Source organism: Vanessa tameamea, chromosome 16 (genome assembly GCF_037043105.1).
Source record: "Vanessa tameamea isolate UH-Manoa-2023 chromosome 16, ilVanTame1 primary haplotype, whole genome shotgun sequence".
Lineage (NCBI taxonomy): Eukaryota > Metazoa > Arthropoda > Insecta > Lepidoptera > Nymphalidae > Vanessa > Vanessa tameamea.
Window position 1 is genome coordinate 7,617,988 of NC_087324.1, and position 21,484 is coordinate 7,639,471.

Here is a 21,484-nt window from a genome sequence, read left to right on the forward strand (position 1 = left end):
CGTCGGTGTGGTCCGGTTGCACCCAACTTTCCAATCTCGTCTGAAGTTGGGCTTACAATTAATCAGTACTTTCTAGATATTTGTACAGATTATTGGCTTAGATTTTATTGTATATCTAATTATGCGACGGTAATACACGATTGTGCTGAATATTTTATACAATCATTAAAAAATAACGAACATTTTTTTTATTACTTAAAATAATTACTGATTGTGATTTTCCATCAATTGATTACGAGGTCAATTAATGTTTTATTCCATATCTATACAATAGAATCACGCATAATTATTTTAAAACAAATCAATTTCTTTTATTGAAAAATAATAATGGAAATATTTTGAAGCTCTTTTAAATATATTACAATATAAGTACGTGAATATCGAAAATCGTACAAAACTTAATTTAAAATACGTACTATAAGTATTTATTTAAAGGATGAATTTAAGGCAGGAAATAGATGGTATGCAACAGTATACCGCTGTTTACCTATACCTACTGCTTATTTTTCATATAGTAACAACTGTATGAAAAATAAGCAATATAATGTGTCAAAATTTGTTCAGAAAAAGGGTCTAATTTGAAATTTTTCTTCTAATATACTAAAGTTATGACTAAAATACAAAATATCAATAGTTACATGAGACTATAACACAAATTATTATTAATTTTCATATTCAATAGTTTAACGAGATCGTTATTTTTTTTAATTTTCTTTATGTATATAATATATTGAATAATAATTGATATACAAAATTTTATAGGACGGATCACTAAACATATAATGAAATAATAAAATAATATATTTGATGAAGTATTTATTAACAATATTTTACATGTATTTGTTATTAAGTTATATTATTAAGTTTTTTTTTTTACTTATAATAAAATTTAAAGCCAGTATAGACTGTATATAGTCGCTAGAATACCATCACTGTGCTGACATCTCGTGTTGACTCTTCTTTATTGCAAAAGTAGAAATCAATGTAAATAACTTTTGGATATAAAATTAAACTTGCATAAGATTTTCTGTAATTGGTAAATAAATGAGATGCGAAATAGTCGTAGCGAAACGTCTAACTGGGCTGAATGTTTGAATATTATCCATAAATGAATGTAATTAATGCTATATTCGATCACGATGACTAAATAACATCTACAGTCACGTGCGATAACATACGAACTAGTATTACACCGGATAAACATTCAACTGATCCAAGACTTTCCTTTTTAATGCAACATTTTGTATTGTGTGATCAAAATACGCCAGTAATTTAGCACTACTTGGCCTGAATAATAACATCTATGAAATGACCATTTAGATGCGTTATGAAATGTAGAAAGTGCATAAATCATAAACTCGTGCAATCTCGAATATAACTGTTTTATGGCAGCGTTAGAACCTCAGGGATAACACCTGGTTGGAAATAACAAACAGTCGAACCACGGTTAGTACCTGCATTAAGCCTTACATACACTAGTCGTAGTTTAACCGGTAGTATAGCTTTGTGCAAGCCCGTCTTAGTAGTTAACGCCCACTCATTATTTGTATTTCACCAAACAAAATACTTAGTAGGTATAGCTGTGTTCTGGTTTGAGGGGATATCAATGTATTTGATACGATGGACATCTTAGATCCCGTGGTTGGCGACGCATCGACGGGGACTTCGTAATAAGTGGTTTATAGGTCGAAATTTAAACAGGCACATAATTAAATGCAAATATGCATTCCTAAAATTAAAATTAAAAAAAAGAAACTTGACGCACATCAACATCTAAATTTTCATCCGAATAGTAATCCAAGCGTTACTTTAATGTGCTACTTTTTATAGTTATTATTTGTTTTATCGTAAATATTATACGAGTATGACTCTTTCTGCACCTGGGGTTGTTTACAATTTTGCCAAAATGTAGTCATTTAACAGGACTAGACACTAGTTATTTTGTCTGCCTTAAAATCAGAAATGCGATTAAATGGGGAAATAGAGCCAGCATTCCACTGAGTCATCACTTATACAGTTCAAGTAACAGCCTATAAATGTTCCACTGCTCAGCTAGAGCCTCCTATCTAGAAAATTTGGAGCATATTCCACCAAAATGCACCGATGCAGGTTTCCTCATGATGTTTTCCTTCATCGACGAACACATGATGAATTATAAATACGAATTAAGTACATGAAAATCAATGGCTATTGCACGGGTTTGGACTCGCATTCTTCGGTTAAAATTCATCTCTCCTCATACAATTGATACATTTTATCTGTATGTTTCATATAAAGATTCTTATGTAAATGAGCAGTAGGTATTGAATGACTACATTAACTAATGAGGATTGTATATTAGAACAAGTTATATGTTTTTTTAATCTGAATAATTACACGGCCAATGTACTCAAGCCCTAAATAAAGTTAACCGCATTAATCAAAGTATTGCAAGTGGATTAATGAAACACGGAGTTCTAAGATCATTCTATTGAAATGGATAAATGAAGCAAGCGTCTTGTTTTATGACCTTCGCAGCTTCATCGTGGGATGCATAGCAAGCTGTGAGATTGATGTCCGTGGAATAGATCTGTAATTTTATAAAGTCACAAATATATTAACGAAACTCAGTTCATAAACAACATTTAAAGTAAGTTGAAAGAACTAGAGATAGGTATTAAGCGAAATTTACTGCATGATTGAAATGATTTGAAATGTTTAAAAGCATAGATTTATATTATAATGTTTGTACCTTAGTCGTGCACATTAATACAAAAAGTGTTCAATTCAACTGGATTGTTTAAAATGTAAATAGCCCTCATCTCTTACAAAGTAAATTTGGTCTTTATTTTATGACTTTTCAAAATAACCATAAATTAAATCACAACAAAAGGACAACAAATATATCGAGCCCTAAAAGCTTTGATTGCAAATAGAATTGCAAATTTGTTCCACATTTCGAATTCAGCTCGTAACTCGATAGGCACTAAACGTGTAAATAAATTAAATTTCTCCGTTTGCCTTTAAAGCTCAACACTATTACGAATTCCTTGATCAGTTAGATTTATACATATGTATGGTTAGATAGATATAGTTGTGTATATTTGCTCTGAAGTTTTATTTCTGTTATTGATTATTAATTATTTGATTTAATTTATGAAAATTAAATCAATAATGACTCAAAGATTTTTTACACTATAGAAAAAGACAACACAAAATTAATTAAAAATATAATTAAAACTTTATTGTTGATAACGTAATTTAAAATAAATGCAAATATATTGTACGAGTTAATTCGAATTTAAAAGAGATTAAATCTATAAATACCTCTTAAAAGATTGATTTTCTTTCAAATAAGATCGGGTCCATTAAATATAAGTAACGAGGCGTTGTGAGACTCATTTTAACTGATTAAATGGTATCTGAAAGTCGATATAGCGTAAAGTATGTATATCGCAAGACTTTATCTAGAATTGTATAATATTCAAACATATTTAGTAAATTATATTATAATATTCTTTTCTTAAAATTTTCCTGATGCATTAATTCGAAATTCAAAACGGTGTCAGTAAAAGCACGACAACATTTTTATTTATTGAAATTAAAGTTTAAAACACCAATATTATAAATGTGAACGTTTGATTGTGTTCGTAAATTATATGAAAATGTAATCATAATTGTTTTGACCAATTCCTTGATGATTTGACTTAAATGAAATGAAATTATAAAGTAATTTAAATTTTAAATTATGGACAAAAAATATTCGAATGTAAAACAACGAAGTGAACTCAAATTGGTTGATTTTCGTTGCATGACCATGGGCACGAGTAAAGTGCTCATTCATGTCGATGTTGGCTGCCATTTAGACACCACTCGTCTAAAGTACGAGTAGTAGAGTTTCACACAGAATTTAAAGTTCTATCTTGTGGTTAAAACATAACATTTCACTCGTCTCAACTTTATTTTATTTGTTTGTTTGTTAAAAAAAAACTCTAAAAAAATAAACAAGAACTTTATTATAATTTTTCCCTTTTTCAATTTATTTAGTGTCGTATCGTATTTATGTTGGAGGTGGTGGAGGTTTACTTTTTAATTTTTCTTTATATCTAGTTTATATTACCTCCTCAGTCTCTGCTTGTTAATATCATTAAATTAAAAAAGTAAACAGAATATCCAAATTTAATCTTTTATAAATTACTAGCTAAATGCCGGCGTTGCAACACAATACCTCTTTTTATTTTTGTAAGCTATTATCCGATAAGACTAGCGCATTACAACACATTATTGTGCGTTGATTGAACTGTTAAATCTTTGTACGCGTGAACATTCAACAGTATGCCAAAGTTACATCGCAATCGGATGAATCGTTACGGGACCAACTAAAATCATTGGCTCCATATCGAGCCACTCGACCAACGAAGCAGTCAAAGTGGTTATAACTATATATCATATTTATACTTAAAATGATTAGCGCATTTCAATTAAATATAAATGATACATAAATGTCAATATTAAAATTGACAAATATATAAAATATCACACTGAATTAGTTTTCAGATAAATAATGAAAACTGTATTTCATTTAGTTTATTTTAAAAATTACTACCCAGATACATCACGTAAGTGATATGTAAATTTATGGTGAGATTATCGTATCTTACTGTGAGGTTTTTTTTACGGTTAATACTGTTGCTTTTATTTTAAAAGTGTGTGAAAGAATTAAAAGCTGTCGAATACTAGTATACAACCGTTAATATTTTTATTACAGAAGCTGCAGTTAAATTAGTGATTGTTATTGTTATTGGCACATTTTAACTGACTTTCTCTACGTGACCTCAATATGAAACCGTTACAAAAAGATAAATAATGCAAACTTAAAATAATAGGGTTAGTTTAAGATATACATATCGGTGAAATTAAATTCGCTAAAACTAAAATAAGTTAGGTATTATATTATATTATATTATATATTAGTTAGTTAGTATCTTCAATGGAGGAAAATAATATTACATATCAATAGAGTGCAATGACGGCTAAACAGATCCCTTCCCTACTTATTCATGTAACTAAACATATTATTAGATTTATGCATGATATCCAAATGTCAATACTATTGAGGACAGTGAAAGGATTGTTTCCATCGCATTGCATTTGATACGGTCGGTAAAAGGGAAAGGGGAAAATTAGCGCTCAGATGTAGCTCTCGTGGGAAAAGGGTTCTTAGCCTCGTTTTATAAAACGTTTTAACTCTCCTAATCACGGAGAAACCTACAATTTACGTACTTACGTATACTTAAATGTTTATTTAAAATATTGAGATAGTATATTTTTAACATATAACTTGATAGTTTTAGAATTTATTATTTTCATTTAATAATTAGGCTTAATTGGAAAATAATTAATGTCATGTACGTAAGAAACTAAGTTTTACAATTAGAACCGAAGTAGATTTTTCAATGAGTTATAGGTTGTTATTATATGTAGGTACAGACTTGAAATTCCGCACAAGATCCGACAAGAAAAGTTTGCAATTAAGTTGATACGTGACTTGTATAATAATTATTTTTAAACGATTCTCTGATGGATCGAACGCCTCTATCTGCTATTAGTAAATTGCTTAAAGATTATCTTTTCTATAAATATGAAGGGTTTTTATTTAGTTAAACCTTTATAACCAGCTTCAATGAAAATAAGGCTTGTCTTTATAAATATAACAGAACTATCAACTACTAGTGTATTCATTCTCAATTAAAATTGTGTACAAAAAATATTTATTTAATAAAAATTAGGCAATTTTTATAAAAGGTTTCGAAGTAAAGAGTTTGGATGTTAGTATCGTTTTACCTTAATAACTTTTTCTTAGGCTTAGGCTCGAGTTCCATCACAGGGCACTAATTATTGTAAAAAGCAGCATTCTAAATCTCTTTATTTGAAAAGAGCAACTATGGGAGTTTCTTGCCGTTTCTTCTCGCTAGAGACTGCTTTTCGAAATCGTGGTAGTATTTAAATATCGACGATTCAAAAACGATTCATTGTGAAGTTTACTTGAATAAAATTGATTTGATTTAGAACGAATACAATAATTTATTAAGACGGAAGGGTTTTGTGCAAATCATCTAGGTAGATTATGTTATTCTCTAAATTACTGTGTTTCATCTTGAAAGATGAGTCAGTCAATGTAACTGTATCCTACATCCTATTGCTCACCGTGCATTGATAGGATAAAGATTATTTTATACATTGTTTTATTGTGATATAAATCACAGCGGCAGCTGTATTGATGCGTTCAGATCTACTTTTCATAAGGTCGCCTCAAACTGCATATTTGACTAGTTGTCGCCTGCGGCTTTGCTCATGTTTTAGGGGTTGGTCGTCAGGTGTTACGCATAAAAAGCCTATATCCGTCCTAGGGGTTCAAGCTTGCTTTATACCAAATTTCATAAAATTCCGTTCAGACAAACAGGCAGGCCGACAGACAGACATAGTTCCTTTTGCATTTATAACCGTAGCTCTGATCGGATCATTTATAAAGTATACAAAGAAAACTTTAAATACATATATCTTTAAATACGCCACAAAACGTACTGAGACTCTATTACTATTAATACAATATTTATGATAAATTATGATTAATTCATCTTATTTTCGTTTTGACGTAGTTTATCGTTGAAATTCAAAATACATTAAAAGTAGAAGCGAAGAAATTGAATGTCAATGCAAGAGATATAATTCATACCAATATCTATCCTTATATGGAATACTAAACTGCTTGAGATGCCACATTCGCAGCAGTTCTTACGTAATAAATCTCTATAGAAATAGTGCTCGTAAGTAACAAGTTTATTTTATTGCTACTAATGTGTCCATATTACTTCCTTTTTGGTTTATCTTGTTAATTATTTTTACTTAAATAGAATTTCGAATTTGAGTTTATGGTGATGGTGGATTTGCGTTGACTTATTCTAATAAAAAGAAGCATATGGTACTTAATTCACATGTTCTACAATTAAGGAAAAATCGTGTTTTTATTGATGATGTAATTTAACCAAAGACTACACATCGTATACGGTAACATCGATTTACATTTTGTAACTACAAATCACTTATAGAGTTACAAGCACGAGGTTAAATCAACAAATAAGTACAAAATGTGTTGTATAATCCCCTTAAAATTAAAGAGTCAGTTATAATAAGTAGAGTCATTTTAAAAAGTGTTTATGTAACAACACATTCACATTCTAGAAAAATATAATTATGTGCAATCAATATTGCATTACGATTTTATATCGAAATGATAAGTACACACTCAACTTCCTCGTGACCTTTTATAATATGTATTAAAAAGGTTAAATATACTTTTGAAAAAGTTAACTCACGACCAACTATCTTTTCTAGATATATAAAATAACAACATTTACAAATTAACATTCACCAGCAACCTGATAGAGGGTCCGTACCTACTCAACATAAGCGCACGAACAATGACTAACTCAAATGACGTATACAGAGATTTGTCTTAATTAGAATATAAACTTACCTCACTTACTATATATTACTTATACAGAAGGTAAAAGCTGCAACCACATCGATAATCATCATAATTATCCAAATCTTAACAACTAAATGGTTGATTTCGAAGAACAAGTTCACAGAAGACGTCGTCTAAATTTATTATAAACTATCTAAATTAAATTTTCATAAAATATTACCAACTCCTTTGTCTTGATAGAACGTTATTTTACAAAATGAACAGTTTATTAAACGTTGACGAATATAACGTAAATTTGCCTTATTTATTTGCTAAAAAAATAACTATGATTTATCTACGTTATGACAATAATTAGTATACGGGGAATATTGTACGTTTTTATAAAAAAATAATGAAGTGAAAGCACTTCACTAAATATGTATTACAATAAATAAAAAATATTAGATTAGAAATAAATGAATACTTGTCACAATTATTATCTTATGTAAGTTTTATAATGATAAAGTATTTATTTATATAAGAATTATTAACATTAAATCCTGAATATAAATATGAATTAAAAATAGTTACTGTATAAACCATGACCGTAAATTTTATTAAAAACCTATTTATAACATCTCAAATAAAATAAAATTTTCATAGACTTTCCTTTTATTCGAGTCTGGCGAGGTTAACAATGAAAGGCTTTATTTTTAGAATTCCTCCGGCAACATCGAGGTCTGTTATAATGGACTCTGCATGCCCTAGTTATATAATCTACGATATTTTAATGGATTACACTTGTAAATTTTGTTTAATAATATAAAATTTATTCTTAAATTTACGCGTCAGTCATTCAGTATATGTGGCTCTTTGTAAATAATATTTTTTTACTGTGTCAAAATATTATAATCGTATGAAATCCATTACCTCTAAACAAAGGCTGTTTGACTTCGACTTCTTGTAACACAGAAATTTGCCTCTCACAGTAGTCAAGCACTTTCTTACCTTACTATTTAACTAATAAGTATTAAATTTACATTTTATTATTACGTAAAACCTTTTAATATATTATTACATAATTATTTCTCGTTAATCAACATTGAAAGGCATAATAATATTTAGGTTTGAAGAAATTAATTTTAAGTTGGTACAGCTTTAAACGTAATCCAGCGTACACTATAGTGTAGTGTATATTTTCAAAATTTCAAATTAAATTGCTTATACCTATTACCTACCTAACAAACAACACAACTAACCTACACAAACTGATTTCTTGTAGTTCCAATTCAATGGTTAATGAATCAATTTAGCTATAACATATAATTAGAGACTATTTATCAGACAAAGCTGAAATAATAACATATAATGATGATTACAATCTGATTGCAAACCGATAAAAGCATTAATTAATATGTCCTTATAAAATTTGCTTGTAGATACTAATAATAATTGCGTGAGACTTTGTAAGAAGACCATGAAATCGTAACGACATCAATTTATTCAAGTGTAAAAATGGTTAATTATAAACAATTACATTAAAAAAGGTCGCTGAATAAATTTTATATCGTATGAATTTAATCTACATTTTGAAATTCCGAGTATAATAAAAAAAGTTTGTATTTAAAATATTAGAGTTAATTATTTTAAGGATAAGTTCGTTAATTATTTTTGATGTAAGAGATAGCTCTTCTGATTAATAAATACATTTAAAGCAATCAGAAGAAGAAAGTATAAAGTGTTGATAAGTTTTAATCTGATTATTATTGTAGTCCTTAATTCATACTTTATTTATTTTTCCTATGTAACTAAAATCAAATTAAAATATTTACAGTTACTTTAACAGATTGGTTGAAATAACAATATGACCTATTTGCAGGACGAGTGAACTAGTAGCGCTGGTGGCAGTGTCCTGCACATTGTTCCTGTTCCTACACACGCGAGACCTCAGCACCAAGCTCCGGCGCATGCAGAGACTCAACGATGACGTAACTGCCTTTAACCATCTCACTGACAGTAAGTTTTTTTTTTTTAAATATTACATGCGTTCATGCGTTACTCTGTATAAAAGCAAATTCAGATATAATCAGAGTATAATCGATCATTCCTTAAAATTATACATTGACAACCAAAATAAAAATAAAAATATCTTTCATCTTCAAAATCTTTCAAAGATTTTTTTCGGGTTAAATTTTTATTACTTTTTTCTTGAGTTCTGATTTTTATAAATATAGTACTTAAATACTTACATGTAGCATTTTTTTATAATTGTTGCTAATATTTTATTTGTCTTTAATTCTATAATCTCCATCATTATTAAAGTTCTTACAATTTTCGAAAGATTTAAATTTAATGAGTTTGTAAGTACAACACCATGGACTAGACCTATTGGAATAAGTCCTATGCGTTAGACAGTTAATTTATTGAGGATAGGCTATATAATTTAACACTAGAACCATAAAGTGGATAGCTGTAGCCATAAACGTCAACCGCTACGGCTATATAGCTTATATACGACCGTAGCAATCATAAACGTCAACCAATCTAGCAAACTGTACGAATCAGGCATGCATGATCCGAAAACAAGATAAAACAATGAACCAAAAAAGTGTAAAATGCAATGACGCAATAACAGCGGGTATACAAACAATATCATTAAACGATAAAAGCAAATAATTTAATGTACTCGTAATTGCACTCAAACGATAATTATAGTCATACTTAAACTTATTACAGTAAATGGCTTAGTCAATAATAATTGTAACAGACAATAATGTTAGGAATATATCAAATCAGTAAAAAGTAGTAAAACTGTCTGTGTAAGATATATATACTATATAATATATACCTAATTTTCTGTGATTAGTTAATGTATCTGTTATATTTAATGACAGTACTCTAGAAGGCTGTGTAATAGTAGGGTCTGTGCTGAATAACTTTTATAACAATTATGTTTATAGTGAATAAATAGATAAAAATTACATACTTCATAGCAATGATAATACAAATAATTAGTAGTAATGTCTATATTACTGAGAAATGTTTAAGGAATCAGGTCTTTTATTTTTTGTTGTATTTTCTTTATTATAGTCGTGTTGTCTGTTTTTTTCAACAATACAACAAATTAATTAATTTTATAGAATGGATGTAGTATTCAGAAGATATTTTGATTTTGTCACAAACTTTAATATAATTTTGTAAAGACTATTTTAATTTTATAAAAAATGATTTAGTATATTTGTTTATCAATTGATGTTTGTTTTCCAATCATCATTCATCATCATTTTACATAAATTGTTGATTGGATGCGTTTTCTTAATTAATTTATGCAGCTGGGCCATCTCGGCTCCCTTACAATCCTAAATAAGTATATTTTTACTTAACTTAATTACTAATTGTTATTTGCGTCACTATGATACGGTCGAAGATGCTGCGCCTGCAAACGATTGTCAGGCTAAGGAAGATGTTATTAAAAAAGTGGGTCAGTTCTAGAATATCGTAGGGAAAATGGTTCATAAAGCTTAAGAGGACTACAAGAGCTAAGTGCCCTTGAGAATCGCACGCACACACTTACAAAATCGACAAAAACGGCAAGCCCGTGAACTAAGGGTTAAGCGAGGTAACGAGGTTACGCCCAAATATTCTAATAGATGGCGCCAAACCGAGCGAAGTAAGATCAATCATAAATCTCATAAAAAATAGATAGGACAACAGAATTGTATTTATTTCTTTCGATGTTAGTTAACGAATGATTATAAAAAAAACTGATTCAATTAAACTTACAATATTTTTATTTATATTTTGTACACAATAAAATAGACAGTTAGTTTTAACCTTTTTTTTCTTTTATTTATATTATTATACCTACCACAATTAGTTCTTATACTAAATATTAAAACATACCAATTTTTAATATTTTATAAAAGTTTGATAATCTATTTATATAATAAAATCGTAAGTGTTCGAAACCTGTAGTGTAGTAACCGTGGGGTAACATATAGCGTAGTGTTTGTTTGCGTAGAAAAAAAAAATTCAATTAAAACAAAAACATCTAAATATTTACAAGAAAAAAATGTCGTCAAGTCGATTTGGTTGAATCATTGGTTAACTAGGTTAATCATACTAGGTTTAATTATAAATCTCATAAAAATAGATAGGATATTAGAATTATTTGTTTTGCTTTGGACTGTTATTCGAAAATGATTAAAAAATAAAACTGATTTAATTAAACTTAAAATATTTGGATTTGGTACTACAAAAAAAAAAACATTTAGTGTTAATTTTTTTATTAAAATATTTTATTTAATTTCACTTGTATGTATGAATGTATGTACGTATGTCCTGAAATCTTGCAATCAATATTACACCTACTTCCATCGAAGCTATGGAGCTGAAAGTTGGCACACATATTTAGTCTCGATGACAATCCACGATTCATGAATTGCTTCCATTTTCAATCTAATATGGCGGACGTTACTAAAAATTACAATTTTTGAATTACGTACAAATGACACTTCTAAATATTCTAGTTCTCTGGTTCACAACAATTACATTATTTTTTTTATTATTAAAATTAGTTCATACATAACTTTAATTCCTATTATAAACAAAATCGATAAAATTAAACTCTTACGCAATATAAATAGCTTCCGTGTTATTGTTTTCGACTTTCTTTATTCTGTAAAAAATAAATATATGTTAGTAATTATATTTTTATTAATTATAAAATTATGTATTTAAAAAATATGTATCTAAATATGCCCCATAGTACTTTTAATGAAAAATATCAAATTGCTTCGAGATCATGGGGATCGAACGTAGTCACTCTCAATTGATTTTATCCTTACTTTCACCAAATACTCTATCATAATATTTGAAGAACAGCTCGAAAAATCTGATTCTATGCGAACTGATTGCACATTTTTTCTAATAGATGTTTTCAATACTCATAATTTATAAAAAAAAATATGTTTACTAAAAAAATACTCTTACCTTTTAATATCGTTCATATGTATGTTCGGCGCTTAATTTATATAAACGTTTTTAGTTTTCCTCACGCGTTTCACTTCATTTCCCATATTTACACAATTAAAATTTATGACAAATAATATAATAAAAAACAAATGCCTAATTACTACTACATTATTTTAACTTAATATATTTATCTACAAGAAAGAATAATATTTATTATAAGAAAACATGAAACAATGAATTTACAATTAAAATTACAAAAAAATATTTCGTAACGTAATGATGCTCGTAACGAAAAGATCGACACGGCTGTATAGCATCAGGCCTCGGCCGGCAATGTCTGTACACGGCGTTTACGCACACATGCGTACGAATTTTGTTCGAAAATAAGAATATCTGATTTAAAAAAAATCTATTGAAGTTATTAAAAAAGTGACGCAGAGGTTAAATAATATATTACTTGTAGAATAATCTGACAAAAAACCAGAATTATTGAATGTATATAAGTATAGTTTTTATTTATTAAAAGATTTTTTTAGAGGTAACTTTGTGATTTTTTTCTATCGTACCAAATTAATTACATCATGTTTTCAAAATAGCAAATAACTAGCATGTATCCTGAAGATTATCATATATTTTTTTCATTTGGTTTACTGCATTGGATCATATACTTTTTTGCATTATAAAACTTGCATTTAGCTCATGTAGTCCCCTTAATATTTAAAAGATTTTAAGTTGGTACTTTGTGTTAATTTCGACAGCAGTTTTGTTCTGCCCAACATTTCAATCGTTAGAGATAAATAATATTTATCTATTTTCTATGCATGCATTTAAAATAATGGATGGAATAAAAAAATAATAGATTAAATATGATAAAAATTCAAACACCATAAAAATTTCGTTCTCGTGGCAATAAGTTTCGAAAAAATATTTTTAATCAATTTAGCTATGAGTAGTTATTTGTAATCAAACTGCTTCTGATCTTATTCGTGAAACTAATATATTATTTGAATTGTTTTAAATTTCACTAAGACTAAAAACAATCTGTATGTACTTAACGAGCATTTACCTTTCTCTTAGCTCATTTGACTTTTTTCCTTCAAAGAAATAAATTGTATTCACTTATTTTTTTATTTTAACATGTCATATATAACTATCTAAATGATGTTCGTGACAGATTTTGAACAGGATGGTCTTTCTTATTGGAGAACAGCCAACTATTCAGGAGATATTATAGTGCACGAGTATGTCCGAAACACAAGTGCATTTGGCTGACTCAGTCTTCTAACCAGAACACAACTATACTAAGTATTGCTGCTTGACGGTAGAATATATGACGAGCAGATGATAACTGCCCAGACAGGCTTGCACAAAGCCCTACCACCAAGTTAAGTATTTGGTTATCTATGCCTGTAAATCTATTACAAAACAGTCTTGCTTTGTTCTATTATGAATGGTAAATGAGCCAGTGCAATTATAAACACAAAGAACATAACTTTAACTCAATCGTAAAATATCTAACATCTCTTAAGGGATATTCATCGAGAAGTGGATTAATAAAATCATGTTTTATATTTTATAATATTAAAGGAACCCTAATCCGAAATCGTAGTTATGGTCCAGTTAATCGCGTGAACACAAAACTGAATCGTGTAATTGAATATTTAAATTTTATTTTGTTGTATAAACTGAAAGCTATTTAGCAGTTTCTGTTTGATAACGCTTATTGGTTATTACGATTAGCAACTACTAATAATGTAAAACACGATAGACGCCAAATTTCGCTACTTCCTTCCTTCAGCGGACGACGTAGTCCTTAATATTGCGTAAATATTAATGCAATATAAGATCTCCCCGGACTACGAGTAATCGAAGTTTACCGCAGACTAATACGGGCTGGTGTTAAAGTATTCGCCCATTAGCCACAACCGCAAGTTGCGCATGCACGTAGGGCACGATGCACGTCATACCACTTCCTTATTAGTTGATCTACATCGGACATGTGTAACATACGTAACCAACGTAGTTTGAAAAGCATCGCATAGCTTCATGGAAATTGCGGTACCAGACACGACACTATTATTTTAATTATTTTTCTTTTATGTAAGAATACGGCAAAGTACGTGAAGACTAATGATGTTGCCTTTGTGGACGAACAAAACGTTTAGACTGGATAGTGGACTGTTATATGAAATGGTCAAATAGAGATTAACGAGGGCATTTCTAATATTTCTAACGCTTCCTTAGTAAATTCATTTAATTTTAAGAAGCGTTTTTCGCTTATTTTTTCTAGAATAACATTCTTATATGGTATATTTATGATCGTTTATTGAGTGCAAAATTCCGAGGAGTCTTATTAATCTTAATTAGATTAGTTATAGTTCTTAAGCAATGATGTCACGAGCTGCGGCTGAACCCTTTTAGGGCGAATTAATAGCATACACGATCGGATTATTCTCTCATTTACTAAACAATAATCACCTCTAGTATAAAGCCATCATTTGTTACATAAATGCACCTGACGTACACTTAACGAGCTTTAAAGCATAAATAATAATAAAGACTATATGCAAGCTGAATAAATATTTGTCACTGACCGACATTGGACCCACGACTAACACCAACACGGCATGTTCGTTAAACGAGCCGTTTGATTTTTTTAAACTTAAACATAATTATTATATATAATCTTATGGCAGTCAATCGACACAACAAATTAAAACTGGTCTATTAATATCTCCATTTAATTATTGTTATAACGATCATTAAACTATTGAAAAAAATATGTATAAAATAATATGTAACTATCTCCTTTGCAGCTTAATAATCCGACGATAATTAAGCTACTTCGCCCGCGGTTATGAAACTATTTCATAAGAATGGTATTGTTAAAAAGAGAATCAAAGTTTAATACAAGGTACCACATATTCTGCAAACAATATCGCAATATTTGACTTTATACGTTTACTTATTTAAATAATAATAATAAATGTAAATATTGGACAACATCACATACATTACTCTGATTCCAATGTAAGTAGCTAAAGCACTTGTGTTATGGAAAATCAGAAGTAACGACGGTACCACAAACACCCAGACCCAAGACAACAAAGAAAACTAATGAACTTTTTCTACATCGACTCGGCCGGGAATAGAACCCGGGACCTCGGAGTGGCGTACTCATGAAAACCAGTGTACACACTACTCGACCACAGTATGACGCTTAGACTACTACTTTAGGTGGTGAGGTACTTACGAGTGTATGAACAACGGACACAAACAGGTTAAATACTCACCTATCTTCCGATTAAAATCAATGTGTATTGCAAGAGCAGAAAGATGAATGTGATAATTATCTTTTTGACGTCTGGTTCTTGTCTCTAATAATTGATTGTTATTATTAGTTAACGTCACACCACAGAGATGTTACATAATTAGACGGCTCACTTATTAATAATCATCAATAGACATGTCATGGCATAATAAAAGAAAAACAAAATTACTCTTAAATATTAAACGAATTTTAATATTTAACATTATTGTAAAAATGTTATATCATTTTCATCATAGGCACTTGGTGGTAGAGATTTGTGCAAGTCTGGATGGTAGGATGAGTGGACTCATCACTACTACTGCCAAAGAGCAAAACTTAGTAGCGTTGTGTTCAGGTTGGAAGGATGAGCGAGCTAGTGTAACTACAGACAAAAGGAACATAGGTAATTTCTTAGTTTTTAAGATTAGTAGCGCATTAGCGATGTAAGGATTGGTAAATTTTTCTTACGGCACCAACGTCTATGATATGTGTTACACCTACAAACAATATAAAAAAAATGAATCATTGTTCGCCGCAATCTGATTTATTATTTTATATACAAAATGTAAAAAAAAAGCTATGTAATTATATACATTAAGGTACACAGAATTTGTAAGTTTTAACGCGGATTGTACCCCGCCCACAATCAGTATACTAAAACACTGTTATTACAATCATAATAGTCACTCTGTACAATATTTAGTTATGATTATGAGGAATTACGAAATTAAGCGTTACCAACTTTTTATAGTAATTTAATCCAAATCATAAAAAAATCACGATTTGGTCTTGGTTCATACATACTAATGGTAATGTAATTAACATCAACATTAAAATTACATTTGAATTTTGAACTATCACTATACTAAACTGTAAACACAACTATCATTAAAACAAAAATTTCCTATAACTTTTTTAACATAAGAATTATTAGCATTAAGTCCTTAAATATATACGAATATGAATTATTAATAGTAACTGTATAAATCTTGACCCCGTGGTATGGTGGTACGAATGCCAGCAGCATTTATAAAATTAAATTAAATTGTCACTATAAAATAACTGGGCCCGGATTCGCACGAGTAAAATAGAGATGCATTGTTTGTATACGTGCTTGTGTCTAATTTCAACGAAATTCTGCTACAAGTGTATCATCCGACCCTCACTGGAGCATCGTGGCGGAGTATACTCCAAACCTTCTCCTCAAAGGGAGAGGAAGCCTTAGCCCAGCAGTGGAAATTTACAGGCTGTTAACAGTCTACACTTTGCAACTGAAACCGATAGTTTTAACACACGGTAGAGGTATCTATAAAACATAAGTTCAAATAGTCGATGACTTTTCTATCAACAATGAATAGGCCCAAAGACTCTTTTTTTTAATCTGTTATAGTTTCGGCAACATAGGTTTCGAAAGCACCTAGACCGACGATTTTCTCTCCGACTATGTCGGCATATTTCGCTGTCTTATTATGAAACATTTTTACATACTTTTTAGGTTACGTCCGTCCTGGAACTTGGAAATAGTATACATTTAAATAATGGCAGTTCCATACCATTTGGATTAATAGTCTTATATGAGACGAAAAAATATAATCAATGAAACAAACACAATATACCTCTTAGTCTTGTTCATTAATATGATTATTTGTATTAAATATTTATTAAGAAACTCGAAAACTAAATTTAGTTATGCAATAAAAAAATATTGCCTAATAGTATTGATTTACTTTTACTTATAAAAAAGAGTTTTATTCGTAATATTTTAATCGTTTTTTTTTTTCTTAGAATCAAACAAATACCGTGATACATAGTTATTTTATTTTTTCTTAGTGGTAGGGCTTTGGTCAAGCCCGTCTGGGTAGGTACTACCCACTCAATAGATATTCTACCACTAGACAGTAGTACTCAGTATTGTTGTGTTCCGGTTTAAAAGGTGAGTGAGTCAGTGTAAGTACAGGCACGACGGACATAACATCTTAGTTGGTCGCGCATTGGCGATGTAAGGAATGGTGAATATTAGCGCTATTGTCTATGGGCGGTGGTGACCACTTACCATCAGGTGGCCTATTGCTCGTCCTGCTTACATATACCATAAAAAAACTAAAATTCAATTGTAAATATAAAATAAAATCTTCATTCTAAATCTTGAGTAAAATAAAGAACTCTAACGAAATAAAACTTAATTACTTTTGTGTTAAATTCTTAACAACAAATCACAAAAAGGTTACGCGTCAGTGGGTCACCTATCGACTGACATAACACTTGCATGATTGACATACAATTCTAATAGAAGAAAAGTGGTAAAAAAAAACAGTTACTCTTGTAATTTGATTGACGGTAAATCGATGCGCACTGTTAAAGTGTGGTATTACAATTAACCGTTCACACGAATTTGTAAGCTAACGATTAACGATTATAAAACACTACTTTCCAAAATTTTATAGTAACCATACTTAATTATAAACTATTTGCAATAATTTAAACATACATATTTTAATTTAATAAACTATTAAGTTTCCAATATGTTTTATTTCCTCCTGGTCGAATATGACTGTGGCAGCTATTTTTTACGAAACCGCTAACCCAGAAGGTGTTAGTAATCCAGTGAGTACACAAATCGGTGCACCACTCTAATTACTTACACTCGTAGTCCGAGAGACGGCAATCCGTCACGACCGGAGAGAAGCCAGGCGTAAGACCAACTACTTTACGTTCGAGGCATGGGAATCGGGAATGTACCCCGCTGACTTCGTATCGGTATAATACTGCTTGCTTTCAAGACTGCTACTAAGAAGTGCTTGATAGAAAAACTTTAACTTTTTTTTTTCAATTGATCTGATCCGGTGCACGAGACCGTACAGTCTAGTTACTAGACTCGCAAAGCACTCATATAACACAATTATTAGGAATTAGATGAACTAATTAATTATATTGAGGCTATGTCTAAATCTCATAGTCTTTGATTAGTTTTTACGAGTTTCATATATTCGTAACAATAAAATCAATATTGATTTTATTTTATTTATTGAGTTTCATTGGCATCTCTGAATATTTGCGTCCACGAAAGTAATTTAAATATTCTAGAACTAAATATTTATAAGAATGAGAAATGTAATATATCTGCCTTCTAAGATAAAACGTTCATGTAATATTCCACAGACAATAACTAACTCCAATAGATGTGTTCGATATAAAATCGTACACAGGGGATTAAAAATGTAATAATTATAATAACAAATGTTTAACTTTACTTTAAAGAAGATAAAAATAGACTGATTATAAATGTATTTTTCCTTACCAGTCTGTTACGAGTGTAAAACAATGTTTCTGTTAGATACACATTAAAAATTAAACAATTATTTTGTAAATATTCACTTGCGTTGTTTTCCCGCGCATTGTCATCAGAAAAATATAATTACATTGAATTATTATTAACTCAGGTTAAATTTAAAAATTCATAAATGATCACACCACTCGCTTTATTAATTTTTTATTCTATTGTTTGCCCGTTCCAACTTCGAATTATTTATATACATATTTAAAAATGTTGTAACGAGCCAGTATTTTTTTTCTTACACTATTTAATAAATGTATTTAACAATAAGTTTTCTCTGCAGATATATCTATTTAAAAAAAATAATTGCATATTAATTGCCATATAGATACTACAAGAATTTAACGCTATTTAACATATTGTGTACATTTATAGTGGAGAAACCCTCTCCGAAACGCGCTATACCTTTTGGTATAAGTTTTATGTATATTGGTTAAGTAATTTGTTCAGTTAGTAATTACAAAAAATCGTATCTTCATTTATTCGTACAGATTATTAATACAATGTAATAAAAATAATATGTTAAATGTTGTATTAATAAAAGTATTACACTTTTGCAGCAATTTAAAGTTGGAATCTACATACATATATATAAATAGGTGCAGAGAAAACTTTTAAGGATTACTGTGAGATATGGCATAGTTAAAGTTTATATAGTGAAAGAATGCAGAAAACTAAGTTTATACAAATACATTTTCAATGAAATAAAACATTTATAGTTTAGGGGCGTTCATTCATGGTTCATAGTGTCAATTTTTCAGACACATCATAAATTATTAATAACGCGGTTTTGACATTTCTTAGGTTTTTTGTTTAGCCAGCGACCAGCTAACCTTTTATTATGTTTTAAATAAATGTATCCTATATTTTTAATTTTTATGATCCATAAATTATGGTCGACTTTCGAACGAGGGGCGACCACTTATAAAGTGTTAAAAGTTTTTTGGGTCATAATAAGAAATGGCATATGTAGGGTCGAGCTCTTATTCTGCTTTTAATTATTATACTGTTACGAATATAATATATTGCATAGATTATGCTTAAATCTATGCTATCTTCTATATATATATTGAAAAGCGAAATACCACTCACTGATTAAACACGAAATGTCAGTAATTATAACACCTACAAATTTGACAGATAGGTTCCTTATAGGGTGTAAACATCCGCTTATAACGGATTTTACGAAACTCCACCCCAAAGGAGTTAAAACGGGAGTTTGTGTTTTATAAATTTCGCGCGGGTAAAGTCGCTGGTTCAACTAGTAATATAGGTATTTAAGTTGAAAATTTACGTTATTATCTTATTACAAATTAATTATATGGTAACAGTCCTTGAAATTTACTGTAAGAGTCATCTTAATTAGAGGTTGGAGAGATACACAACGCAGCTCCAGGGCAGATTGGTAGATAAAGATCTGGCAGAACATGAGAACATTTCCTTATAATGTTTTCTATCGTTACAAATATTGTACTATTTCTCTATTAAAAAAATATTATTTCATTATAAAAAGAAATAATTACGTACTTATATTATTCAACAAAATCGCTTTCTGCCTTTGTATTAAGTTAAAAGTAAAACGTAACATTTGATGTTAGTCACATGATCGGAAATTTGTAATACTGTAAAATTGCATAGGTAACATTTCTAGGTCAAAGTAACTGCATACAATGTTAAGTAGATTAAGTTATTTCATTGTCATCTTCATCTACCAACCTCATTCGAGTACTTAGGTGAAATATCTTCGAAACCGTCTCTTCCAAGAGAAGAATTTAATTCAGTAAACCAGCCTCAAACAGTGACTATGAAAACTCAAGTGATATATTTTTATAAAAAAATAAAAAATAAATTAATTGTTCTAAAGTAAGTATTGTTTGTTTTCTGTGAATGATTATTAGTATTTCAACTTTACAAATAGGACCCTACTACCGGTCCAAAGATTGTTGAGATACTAAATGATAGTTTTAGATATACATTAAAAAACAGTTGTGGGAAATGCGATTGGAGAATATTAAACCAACGCGCGACTAGGTGATTTAATTCGATACATACTCGTATTTTTACCTAACACGACCATGAAATTTAGGCTTGTCATGTCAATAGTTTAAAATGTAAAACTGGGGAAACTGTGAAGCGCAGCTTTCTATATAATAATATATATATATTTGTTTAGTAGATTTTATTTAGGCATTACAAAATAAAAAATAAATCAAATAATAGTCTGATTAATATTAAATTTGTAGTCTTTCAACGTTTAATTTCCAATTAAAAAACCCATCTCAACGTTTTTAATTACGAAAAACATTACATCATCGGAAATCTTAGAAAGGATACGTTAATGCAATCTCATTGTCTATTCAAAGGTCGGTCAGTGACCGCGTCAGGCCCTTAGGGACCCGGAAGGCTGTCGTGATTCGTT

General features: G+C 29.5%; 1 protein-coding gene across 1 annotated transcript in view; it reads left to right on the plus strand.

Annotated features, from left to right (window-relative positions):
- The window catches only part of LOC113403042 (heparan sulfate 2-O-sulfotransferase pipe), a 67,147-nt gene that overhangs the window by 21,264 nt on the left and 24,399 nt on the right, over nucleotides 1-21,484 (plus strand). Inside the window, exon 2 of the mRNA XM_026643461.2 lies at nucleotides 9,327-9,463. Within this exon, the coding sequence (XP_026499246.2) occupies nucleotides 9,327-9,463 (137 nt within the window). The remainder of the gene's footprint in view (nucleotides 1-9,326; nucleotides 9,464-21,484) is intronic.